Below are 12,454 nucleotides of genomic sequence, written 5' to 3'. Positions count from 1 at the left end.
TTGTTTTTTTGCAAAAAGACCACCTTTTAAAAAAAATGTTGTGAAATACCACCGGTTTTGAAATTTTTGTTGCAACTTACCACCAACTGCCGGAAAATGAATGTTGACCACTTTATCCGGCGTTGACCTAGTCATGTGCGTGGCATGTTTTTTTACCCTCAATAATATGTTTACTATCATTAATACGTTTAATGTTTTTTTTCATTAAACATATATCATCAATTAATTCGGTTTTTTTTAACAAAAAACATGTAATGCTTTTTTTTTTTAATAAAAAAAAATTCTAATGCTTTACACTTCATATGATATTATTATTATTTTTTTTTTTTTTAAAAAAAAAATGTATGTACGAAGAGATGATTTATTACCAAGAGACTGTTTATTTTTTACTCTTTCATAGTTGCTCTTCTTATTTACTATCTTGTCGTCCTTCAATTGCAACTATTGCTAAGGTTTATTAACTTTTGAAATGTACATATAAACAACTAACGTTATAGAATTTGAATGGGATTCATATTAAATAGTACAGAGGTATAATGAACTTAAAACTCCTAAAATTAAGGGAAATAGATGTTAGGGGGAAAAAATGGTATTAATTATGGAGAGAATTTAAGAGGATAAATATAACTAATTAGTTATTGCTTTAGTATTAATATAGATATTAGATGGTCGTCGTAGAACATTAAAGAATTTACATTATTAAGTTTTTAGCTACAACATTTTACATATTATTACTCCGTATGATCAAAGCTCACAAAAAATTCATTTGAAGAAAAACACACTATAAATATTATACTAAGTATTATTGAAACATGCGCATCAATTAATTAAGAGTTCTAAACTAATAATTGCAGTTTAAAATACGAAGGGATGCAAATCAATTAAATATTATTTAATAATAATTTTGAAATAACCTGTCAAACTTTTGAGGGTTTTAAAAATAATTGTCTTATAAGATTTTGGTAGCTTTCTTATACTTCTACAAATTCACCACGTAGGCACATAAACCAAATAATATGTATTAAAATTAACAGGTCTACCACCCAAACCAAATGTGTAAATACATGCCAATACAACTTCTCCGCAAGAGCTAACCCCCGCGCGCATCGCGCGCGTAGGACTCCCTAATATGTATATAAGGACGATACATTAGATATCTTGGCTGAAATGACATATACAATGTACTTTGCATTACTCTGTAACTTTTCAACAATCTGTTTTTAATTTAATTTAATTTAAATTTAAATTGTTTTCATGTTTTGTATTTAAATGGAAACAATATCTAACAAACCCATTTAACAATTATATTTGACATTAAAAATAAACATTGTTTCTAATATGAAAGACATATATATAAAAAAAAATTAGTCACTCGTATTTAATGAATCAATAAACACATAGTTGCAAAATAATAAACAAACAAAATTGATAAATAAAAATGGAAAATTGAAAAAAGGAACAATAACAATTACTTTTACTCCAGGGACAAAAATACAATGTTCTCAACTTTAAAAAAAAAAATGGGTTGTGTCTATGACGCCTGTACAGCTGTGCCAAATCTATTGGATTTTCCAAAACCCATAAAACATTTAATTTCTATACCGAATTCGTCAATTGTAGGACTCTTAATAGATGAAATCATTTTCTGCTCATCATTACATCGGATCAACCTGAGAAATTTGTGAATGGTATGCAAATCAAATATGTAACATTGTGCATTTAAATCTGATTTTGAGTATTTATTTTGCTTAAATATGGATTTACATTTGTTTAAATATATTCTCAATCATTATTTAAGGGTTTGTTCGATGAATTTCATGAGTTGAATTCGATACCAACAAGTATTAAGATACATGTCTTATCATCATAGCTATTCAGTTATTAATTATAATTTAGTGTTTACAAATCTTTTTCCAAGTGATGAAATTTTAAGATGATTATCAAAACAGATGAACGAACATCTTATAACAATTATAACAAATATTTAAACCTTTTTAAACTACGTATCGATTAGGAGATGATCTTCATCGGGCTCGTATGGGTCCGAGCCTCGTAATTATTTTAAGAGTTTATGGACATGATCTATATATAGCCAATATTATTTTATTTTATTTTTACAAGAATATTGATATAGCTAGTGTTTTACAAATATATATATAGTTTCAAACATTCAATTATAGGTTAAGTTACAAAGTTTGGCCCTCCATATTTATTGGTTCATAATCCGCCACTGGTGTCAATCAAATTGTAACATTTAAAAAGATCTAAGAGAGTATACATTTTGCTTCAAAAAAAAAAAAGAGAGTATACATTAGTATTCATAGTTTTGTTTTGTTTTATTTTATTTTATTTTATTTTGTTGACAAATATTCATAGTTATGAATTGTTGATAGAATACGAAATGATCTATCGTTATTTTGACACATTTCCTCTATTCCAAATTAATTGTAAAAATTTTAAAAAATGTTATTTTGACATATTCCTCCATTCCAATATCAATTCACATACTATATTCTCATTGATAATTTTTGTCAAGAGAATGAATTATAACCACATGCTAAACATAATAGACTTAGGGCCTGTTCTCTTCAGATTATTTTCAGTTCAATTCTTAATTTCTTTCTCTCATAAAATATTCAGTTCAGTCAATCAGAACAGACCTTTAGTTTAGAATGAACCTCCCTTAAATTAAATCAATGCAAATTATATATAAATTTCTCATGATATGTCTATTCATCCTCACAAAATATATAGCTCAAAGATGTCATCACAAATCACAAACGTGAGCAGCTAAAAACTATTCAATCGTTGAAAATGAAGCCTATATGCCACGAACAAGCTACTAAACTTCCAACTAGACCGACAACAGATGACCTTCGATCGGAGTTCATCTTTGAGACTGCTCCTAGAAATAACGTGAGTATAATTTCCCTCAAAAAAATCATTACACCATACAATCTTTCGACCGATACTCGTTGGGTAGCCATCGAAAATAAGTACAACATAATCCGCTTTCGAAATTTAAATTAAGGAAAATTCTCATTAATAAATTTTTTATTTTTTGATTTTTTTTTTTGCCACAATTTTGGCCATTTGTGTGAAAATAGTACTGAAAATGTTTATGAATGACTTGGAAGTACGCAGTGCGAAAAATTGTCATGCCATGAGCCATATTTCCGAGATTCGTGCATATATACTTGAATAAATACCCAAATCTATTAAGGAATTTTAGGATTATTAAACCTAAACAAGCAATGCAAGATTACACTTTCACAAACAAATCCTCTATTAGCCTTTACAATATACTCGATTCGAGGCCGGTTCTCTTCAGCTTAATTTTATTTCAGTTCAACAATTCAGTTCAGTTCAATTCAATTACATGCCCTAAATAAAACAATTACCAACTAACAGCCAATTAATCGCGCTTACACTCCCTTCCTCCCCCTATAATCTCAATCCTCAATTCCCAAACAAAGATTAGAAAAAACCAACTCTTTCTTTCCTTCCTTCATTGAGTTTACCGCCATCTCTCTAACTCTCTCTCCTTTGACTTTCCCATGAAACTCCCACCACTTCTCCTCCCTCTCCTCCTCCTCTCCTCCACCCTCCTCCTCCCACCACCACCCTCCACCACCGCAATAACCACCACCTTCTCCGGTGAACCCTCATACTTCTCCTTCCTAATTTCAACCAAAGGTTTAAACTTTCTCAAAGACTTGCTAATTTCCAAAGCAATCACCACTTTAACCCCACTTCAAATCCCTCAAATTGAGCAATCTATTCAAATACCCTTTCTTGGGAATGTCTTTGTTCGATTATCCAACCTCTCTCTTCACCAAATCAGGGTTTCTAATTCCCATATTACCCCCGGAGACTCCGGTGTTGCGTTTATTGTTTCTGGGGCTACTGCTAATATGAGTTTGGATTGGTATTATTCTTATTCTTCTGGTTGGTTTTTTCCATTGCACTTTTCTGATCATGGGTTTGCTTCTATTCAGGTAAATTGTAATTTTTGGTTTTTCTGATTTTGGACTTGGAATTAGCTTATTTTTCTTTGATTGGAATTGGATTGATTGTATGTGTACTGTGTTTTGTGTTGATTGATGTAATTGTTATGTTATGATACTGATCAATTATCATGCCCGGTAAGGCGGTAGGCTGGTAGCCAAGCTTGCTTGGTGGAGCTGGTGGGGAACTCACCTTGTGACAACTGACAAGCTCGAACCCCACCAACTATGTTTGTTTGGGAGTAGGAATTTACCTCCCCTTTACTCTCAAGCATCGTGGCTGATGGTCATTAGGGTCATTCTTCTTACCCAGAACAATAAAAATAAATTTATCTTGTCCAGACGTCCGATGTTGGTACTGTCTCCGTAAGGCGGAGTTTGGGGTAGTTGAGTCCATTTACATTGGATAAATGATGACTATAGTATAAGCCTTTGAATGTGAAATTTGCTGCTTTCTTTTGTTTATATTGGAATATAATTATGTATCTGTTGTCAATTGGACTCGATTTCTGTGTCCTTTCAGTCTCTACTAAAGTTTTTATGGGAGGGCAGTACTTACCAAAACACTGATTTATGGATTGAATTGAAGTATTTGTTACATTTTGAGAGTCTTGTTTATGGCTAAATTGGTGTCAATGTCTCATAGTAGTTTAATTTCTCAGACCTTGCTTTAATATGAATACGGATAGATAGTTTTGGAAACTTTTCTGTTAGTTTTGTCCATCATGTTTATCTGAAACGTTAGAGTGTGGGATTCGTGACTCCAGCAAGTGGCCCGTAAAAACTGTAAGGTGAAGTATTTGGTCATGCTAAGCAGATTTTTAGTGACCTTAGGAAAACACTCAACATTTTTTATCTTTCAATTCATGCTGTCTCCACCAAACAGTCTTCCTCTTGACTTGAAGCATGTTCTTAGATGCAATGAGCTCAATAATAAAACTACCTTTATGTCAGTGTACAAAAAGGCACACCACGCACCTAGGCAATTAGGGTAGAGCGCCTTTATTGCTCTAGGCGAGGCCCATACAATGAGGCGTGCGTAAGAAATTTTTTAATTTTTTTTATACCGTGTGCCTCACTTCAAAGAAGTGCACTGAAGCGTGCCTAGGCGCAGTAGGACCTTAATCGCCTCATTGCCCCTTGAGCGAAGAAGAAGAAGGTGGTTGATGGAGGAAGTCATATAGTTATCTTAAACTCAAAATGATTGAGAAGAAAGTTTTTGGACATCAAATAGAGGTTGGAAGAAAAATAAGGAATTGAAGTTGTAACTAATATCAAATTCTAATTATTCTTTATATGATTTGACATATGTTGATGGGTGATCATATATCTATACAAGCATCATCTATGATGTCTTCCAGTTTGGGCCAGTCTACTCACATCCAAAACACATTTTTTGAAGTTGACTTGCTAAAAATTTCCTGATTAGGTCAATTATCTAGTCCATTCAACTATATGACTAGTAATTCCATATTAATTATTCTGTAAATATTTGTTATATAAAAGGTAGAAGGGATGCAAGTGGGCCTCACCTTGTATTTGGAGATCCAAGAAGGAAGTCTGAAACTGTCTCCTGTTGAATGTGGTTGCTTTGTTGAAGATCTCTCTATCAAATTGGATGGAGGTGCATCTTGGCTTTATCAAGGGTATTTATCTTTTAACTTCTTGCGGTGATATATTTAAGTGAAATTTGTCCATCATTTATATTCTTGTGCATCTAGATTTGTTTATCAAATCATTAGTTATATGATAAATCTGTATGGCTAACAACTACTACAACAATGTCATATTGTTGATCCCAGATGGATAGAGTTGGTTGCAAAGGACAAGATGACATCTACGTTATTTGTTAAAGCAAACCTTTCTTATTCATTCTCCCCTATCAATCCAATTGTTCTCAGTTCCTGTTTTTACCCCTTTTGTCCAAGTTATCTCAGGTCTTTCCGGTTTCTTTTTAAAAATCTTCAATTTTCTACTCTCCATTATATGACCCGACATTTTCTGATGTTAGCATTGAACATAGCCCAATCACCATTGTCAGTTCTCCATCTTATCCTACTGCAGTACAACCATATATCTCTCCAATGAAGATTCTATATCTTCCTGTGCTACCAATCTACCTACATCCACCGTAGTATACACATCTTGTACATATATCTTCTGTACATGACCTTTTTGAAGGATGGACTTTCTGACTTGTATTGCAAATTTGGACAAACATGCTAAGAATCAGATTAGCTTTGGATAGAAATCTTAAAAATAAGAGGCTCCATTACCTACCTTTTTGGTAGTCCAGTAACGGAGTGGGGTTAGAAACAAATATGAAGACGAGGGGTAATAATGGGAAAACAATAACAATAGAGGATAGTTACAAGCAATTGAGAGGATTGTTCTCTCACAAAATGTAAAACTATGAGGCTCTACCTCCCATACTCACAAAAAAAAAAAAGAAAAAAAAAAAAAGGTAAAACCAACCACTGTTATCTCTGAGCAATGTACTACATTCCTTTCCCCTGTCAATCTGCTATATTTAAAAGATGCAAGGCACATAAGGTCCCTGGAGCCTGAGCGCAGTGTGTTAGGCAAATGTATAAGTCTAAATAAGTGAATTAGATTATTAGAATACCTTATTTTAAATTGAAAAATATAAAGGAAAAAGAATAGAGAAGAGAATAAGGGAGGGGAGGGGGAGGGGCAGCCATGCGACTATTTCAAATTATAAATTTTGTATGCCACTCACTATCCAGATTAAAAATAAAAAAGAGAAATAGAGATGAGGGGAGGGAGCAGCCACGTGACTGTCTCAAATTATTAATTTTGTGTGGCACCCATTACCCAGATTAAAAATAAATATGAAAAATGGATTAAACAGGAACAACACTAAAAAATTTGTAGAAGAAGTGATAACAAACGAAGAAAGAAGAAAAGGATGGCAGGAGGAGCAATGAAGAGAGAGAGAAAAAAAAATCGAAGGGTAGGATAAAGTACTAACCTGAAATTGCTTTTTTTTTTTTTTTTTTTTTTTTTTTTTTTTTTTTTTTTTTTGTAGAAAGGAAAAAAACCAAAATGATTTAAGCATTGAACTCTCTTTTTGGAATTTGGAGTCAATTGTGTAACAAGTTATTGTGCAAGTAGCTCATCTCGTTTTGAAAGTAAAGTGTGTCTAGTCATTTTCCGCTGATGACTTTCCATAATCCATATCTTGAGAGTTACTTATTGACTTGTCTCCACTTGAGAAATAGGCTGACTACACTTCTTCTCTATGATGGCTAGCTCTCTACTTTTAAATGTAGAAACAACTCTGCTCTTAAGTCTGCTTTCTCTATTTTTATTTAGGTGAAACTCTTTTCTTTTCATGCTTGTCAATGCATAACTTTGTCCAATAATATCAATAAATATAAATTATAACAATTGAATATTGATTAACTATTCATTGAGACGATTCCTAGCAGTACCTACAAGATTTTTATTTGTCTTATGTGTAAATCACTAACATTAGTCAAAGTGGATTAGGTAGTCAAAACGTTTTACTTTTTTTAAATTTATTTTTCATTATGTGTAAATGAGCAAAATTTAAGGAATTAAAATGTGTGATTAGTGTAAAAATAGAAGTGTTTCATCTAATAGAAAACGGAGGAAGCCTATCTTCGCACGAATGCCAAAATATTGGCCGATGTCAGATAATAAAGAGTTGATATGACCAGTTATAAATTAAATTTGCATCAGCTTTGAGTCTTCTGAGTTCTGACAATATTAACTTCTCACTTCTTCACTCTTTCAAGGGTTGTAGATGTTTTTGCTGGACAAATTGAATCTGCAGTGGAGGAAGCTATTACCAAGAAACTTAACGAAGCAATTTTAAAGCTCGCTTTGTCTCTTGAAAGCTTACCAAAACAGATACCAGTTGATGATGTTGCGTCCTTGAATGTCACTTTTGTAAATGATTTAGTCCTGAGTAATTCTTCAATTGGATTTGAGATCAATGGTTTATTCACTCGAAGAGATCAAGCATTGGAATACAAATACAAGGACCATTTATTTCATAAAGAAGGTTCCTTCACTCCAACAGATCAAAAGTGGAAATTGAATTCCTATAATTCCTATGAGGAGCATGTGCAGGCTTTATCTTGTCGTGATTCATCAAGAATGGTAGGAATATCGATTGATGAAGCCATTTTTCACTCAGCTTCCAACTTGTACTTCGAGGTAAGCTCAAATTTAGATTGATTCACGTGTTTGTATTCAGATTTTGTTTCCCCTTTGCATTTCTCTATGTTGAATAGCTATGAAAAACTTGTGACTTCTCATCCCGGGCGGAGCTTGAAATATGGCTTGAAAGCAGAAAAGTGAGCATGACCTATATATGTTGATTTGAGCTTTCTACTTTTGATTGTAGAAAAATTAATTTGTCATCAAATTGTTCTGAGTTGCTTGCCAATTTGTCATCAAATTTGTCATCATTTATCGACGATTATGCAATTCTTACAATTTTGAATATGCCTCAAATAAAAGAGCATTTCTTATAATAAAATTTCCTGGAAAGTATGTTGATTTTATTAACAGATTGAAGTTGTGAAGGATTTTTCAATTCTGCATACAAACAACCAAATATGAGTGATGTCCTATCAAAGGGGTGACCTATAGTTAGAACTCAAGTGAAAACCTTAGCTCCAGTGACTGGAGCTGTGAAACTAAATGAAAATACCAGTGAATGAATGGAGTTCAAGAGATAAAATGGGATGAGATTAATCATACAATTGACGTATGGCAAGTGTTTTCCATGTGCAGATTGGTTATACATATGAATAGTGGCTTTGCTATGAATCTAGATGTACTCTTATGCTAACATTTTGAATTGGCTTGAGTCAAAACAAATGAAAGCAAGAATCTTCTACGTGATTACATATTTTGTTTCCAGCATGAAGACAATAATGACAGCATTTTCTTAATTCAAGGGGATTTTAGTCAAGCCATTAAAGCGTTTATAAAAGAACTTCAATGAGATATTTATGATATGAATTTTAAATACTAAACAAAGAGGGGAAATGAATGATTTTTGTAAATGACTATGATAGTATGATAAGGAGAATTCCTTTTCCCCAGCAATGACAATTTGATCGTTGATATAAATGATTACTACTTTCTTTTTGAGCTTATAAATTAATTCCCACATTAAATTAAGGGTGATTTTGTCATTTTATGTGTGATTATAATCATTATATAGCATAAAAGTCTTTTCATTTTACAACTAAAACTTGTTGGCTGATCAAACTGATTAGATATGTATTTGTGGCTAGGCAGGTTACTTGCAATGGATTGTGGATAAGATACCAGATCAGGCTCTCCTGAACACTGCTGGTTGGAGGTTTATTATTCCTCAGCTTTATAAGAAGTACCCAAAAGATGATATGAATTTGAATGTCTCTTTCGTTTCTCCTCCAATTGTAAGGATTTCCCCCCAAAACATTGACATTATTGCCAATGTGGACTTGATAATTGACGTCTTAGAAGGTGGGCAAGTAATACCAGTTGCATGCATATTACTGGTCAGTTTTTCCAACTTGGGCTAATTAGCTGACTATTTGTATGCTCTTTGTTCTATAGCAATTAGTTTTTTAAATGATTGACTAGGTGCATGACCTATTACTTTTATGTTGTATGCATATTGAAATCTGTTTGCGTGATCTGGCAACCATAATTATAAATATAAAATATAATGTTACATGATGCTTAAGCACAGCTGTCATGACCTTTTGTGATATTTTCTTGAGCTACTGTATCTTATGGGGATAGAGAATTAAAGGGGCAAGAGTAGAGCTTCCGAGCTTAGCAGGCACTTTGGTTGAGATTGTTTTTGATTTAGATCTTTCCGAGCTTAGCAGGCACTTTGGTTGAGATTGTTTTTGATTTAGATCTTAGAAGCTCCTTTTTGTAGTTTAAATGGTGTTTGATAGTAGTTACAGTTGGATTGAGGGGCTCTTTTAAGCTAATTGGTACTTTTTTTTTTTTAAAGACAAACTAATTGGTATTTAAAGGTTGTTTTGGTTTGGGGAGGATATTGCAGGAGTTATGACTAATATGCATAGATCTTTAGAGGGTAGGTTTTTTTAGATCCATTTGGAGGACATTTAAATAATTGATTATAATTTTAAATAATTGGATCCAAAATTCCAATTAGGAATGTAGTTACACTTTAAATGACCTGGCAGTTTTCTTAGTGCTAGTTCAGAGTATGGCTGCTTTAAATGAGTAATATGCATAGAGGCTTTTTTAGTTTCATTTGAAAGACATCTAAGCAAGTGATTATAACTCAGAATCCAAGTAGGGGTGTAGAATTCTTGAGTACTATACATTTTGTTTTATCTTTGTGCTTAATAACATGTGAATGTTGTAGATATCTTTGTTGCATGTGAAGCGTAAAATTCCTGTGTGTATCAATCTTTTGCACTTTCTAGATTAAGCATGCAAGCTTATAAGCTTATTGATCATTTTGTTGAGCGCCTATAATTGGAGTTATTGCCTGCACTGTCACATCAGTTGCTTTAGCTGGCTTTTTATTTCACATCATGAGTTATGTTGTTCACTTCACGTTGTGTATTTGTCTTAGGAAATTCATGCTTCTGGCTTTGTAAGAATAAGAGGTAATGATCTTGGGGGCAAGGTAAAAGTGGATGATTTCAAAATGGCATTAAAGTGGAGTAAGATTGGTAATCTGAAGATGTTTTTGATACAGGTAAATGTCATTCAACTTGTGTTTACAGTTTTGTAAAAATTGTTTGCTTTCGGGTTTTCCTCAAGGTATTTGTGAATAAATAGTACTTTCTAATGTATCATAAAAATTACATCTATTTATTGACTGGATAGATATCTAGAGGAAATGCAAACCTCTATGAATATTTGACCCAAACTTGACAGATTTAGTCATTTTGTTGATCTAAATTTCATAATACTGAATATTGATATTTGTGGTGTGTGCTAGTCATGAGTGTTCTGCTATGCTTCTACTTTATTTTTGAAGACTTAAAATTTGAATTGAATTTTGGTATCCTAAGATCTACATGACTATAAGGCTAGGATGACTGAAACTTTTTTAGTCTGCATTTGGGAATTGACCCGTTTTTTTTTGTTTGCAGCCTATTATACGGACAGTGGTTGAAACAGTTTTCGTACCATATGCCAACGCACGTCTTTGGAAAGGGTTTACATTGCCCATGTTCCACGGTTTTACCCTTGAAAATGCCATAACAAATTACCTAGACTCAAGTCTCATTGTTTGCAGCGACGTAGCATATTCGGAGTCAGATGATCATGTCAGGCTTTGAAACAGATATCATAGGATTTTATGTCAACTCAGAATCAGAGGAATTGCTATTTGCTACAGTGTATGTGGGTAATGTGTAAAGCCGCATACATTTTGATCCTGTATACAATTAGCTGGGAGCCTTGCAGACCACGTAACCTTACGTTGTCAGTTGTGTATGAAAACGGAGGCAGCTTTGCTCTTTGTACTTCATATATGAATTAACATACTGTATATATATGGGTATGATGATATGATCATGCTCCGCAAGTGTAATCTCTGTGTTTCATATGTAAATTATGCATAAGCTTTGTTCTCATAAATTTTTTTAGCATGTTACAGTTCTTAACTCATTAGAAAAGTACCGTTATCAAATTGTAAATACACTAAAAATGCTATGGAGTATCATTTGGAACTTTTTGGGTAAATAGATGCAAGTATATACTTTGATTTGGCAAGTATTTTACTATTTTGGCACCAAACATTTGTTAAACCTTAAACTTTTAAAGTAGATTATCTTGGAGTATACTTTCTCTAGTTGATATTTACAATAAGAATCCCCAGTATTTGAAAGAAACCACACTTCAACCCCATTGCAAGAAATCATAATTCACATAAACCTGTGCATCATATGTTCAAAATCTTGGATATTGTTTGATCCGCTATTTATGAGGCAGTGGTCTGTGCCCGCTGTGGCCACTGTGGATTTTTTGCCCGCAGTGGCGACTGTGGTTGCAAAGAAGAATGATGAATTTTTAATGCCAACCTTTGAATTATGCTCTATTGCATTGCTGCTATCCTTTCTGTTCTAAAGGATTACCCCCTTCGTTTTATTTTTGTTCTTACCACTTTGACCAATTTTTTTTTTTAAACAGATTATAAGTGAGGAACAATATGAAACGGATGAAGGAATTTTTTTTTTTTTTTTTTTTTTTTTAAGTCGCTACCATTTTTTATGCTAAGTATAGATAATTGTCAATGAATTCTATTCACGGACAAGTGCAAATAAGAGAAGGTGAAGGCGAAGAAGGTAAAGAGCTCTCAAAGATGTCGATTTAGAGTCAATGGAGTCAATATATTGAGCTCATTTATATTTTGTTTCGTACTTTTATCTTTCACTTTTGTTTTATTCCTTTAATGGCATAGA

General features: G+C 32.9%; 1 protein-coding gene across 1 annotated transcript; it reads left to right on the top strand.

The window, feature by feature from the left end:
• Window positions 1-3,519: 3,519 nt before the first annotated feature.
• Window positions 3,520-11,735, top strand: LOC145621607 (putative BPI/LBP family protein At1g04970). The gene is made up of 6 exons (XM_081676333.1): window positions 3,520-3,998; window positions 5,514-5,653; window positions 7,790-8,213; window positions 9,305-9,553; window positions 10,615-10,740; window positions 11,141-11,735. The coding sequence occupies exons 1-6, from the start codon at window positions 3,558-3,560 to the stop codon at window positions 11,327-11,329; spliced, it is 1,569 nt and encodes a 522-aa protein (XP_081532459.1). The 5' UTR covers window positions 3,520-3,557; the 3' UTR covers window positions 11,330-11,735.
• Window positions 11,736-12,454: the final 719 nt, after the last annotated feature.

Source organism: Chenopodium album, chromosome 27, assembly GCF_948465745.1.
Source record: "Chenopodium album chromosome 27, dcCheAlbu1.1, whole genome shotgun sequence".
Classification (NCBI taxonomy): domain Eukaryota; kingdom Viridiplantae; phylum Streptophyta; class Magnoliopsida; order Caryophyllales; family Amaranthaceae; genus Chenopodium; species Chenopodium album.
Note: the sequence above shows the minus strand (reverse complement) of the source record. Positions and strands in the feature narration are given on the sequence as shown.

Excerpts from the sequence above, each read along its gene's own strand:
- LOC145621607 (XM_081676333.1), top strand. The coding sequence starts at position 3,558 with ATGAAACTCCCACCACTTCTCCTCCCTCTCCTCCTCCTCTCCTCCACC. Across the intron at positions 8,214-9,304 it reads CTTCCAACTTGTACTTCGAG|GCAGGTTACTTGCAATGGAT; the intron begins GTAAGCTCAAAT and ends ATTTGTGGCTAG. Across the intron at positions 10,741-11,140 it reads TGAAGATGTTTTTGATACAG|CCTATTATACGGACAGTGGT; the intron begins GTAAATGTCATT and ends TTTTGTTTGCAG.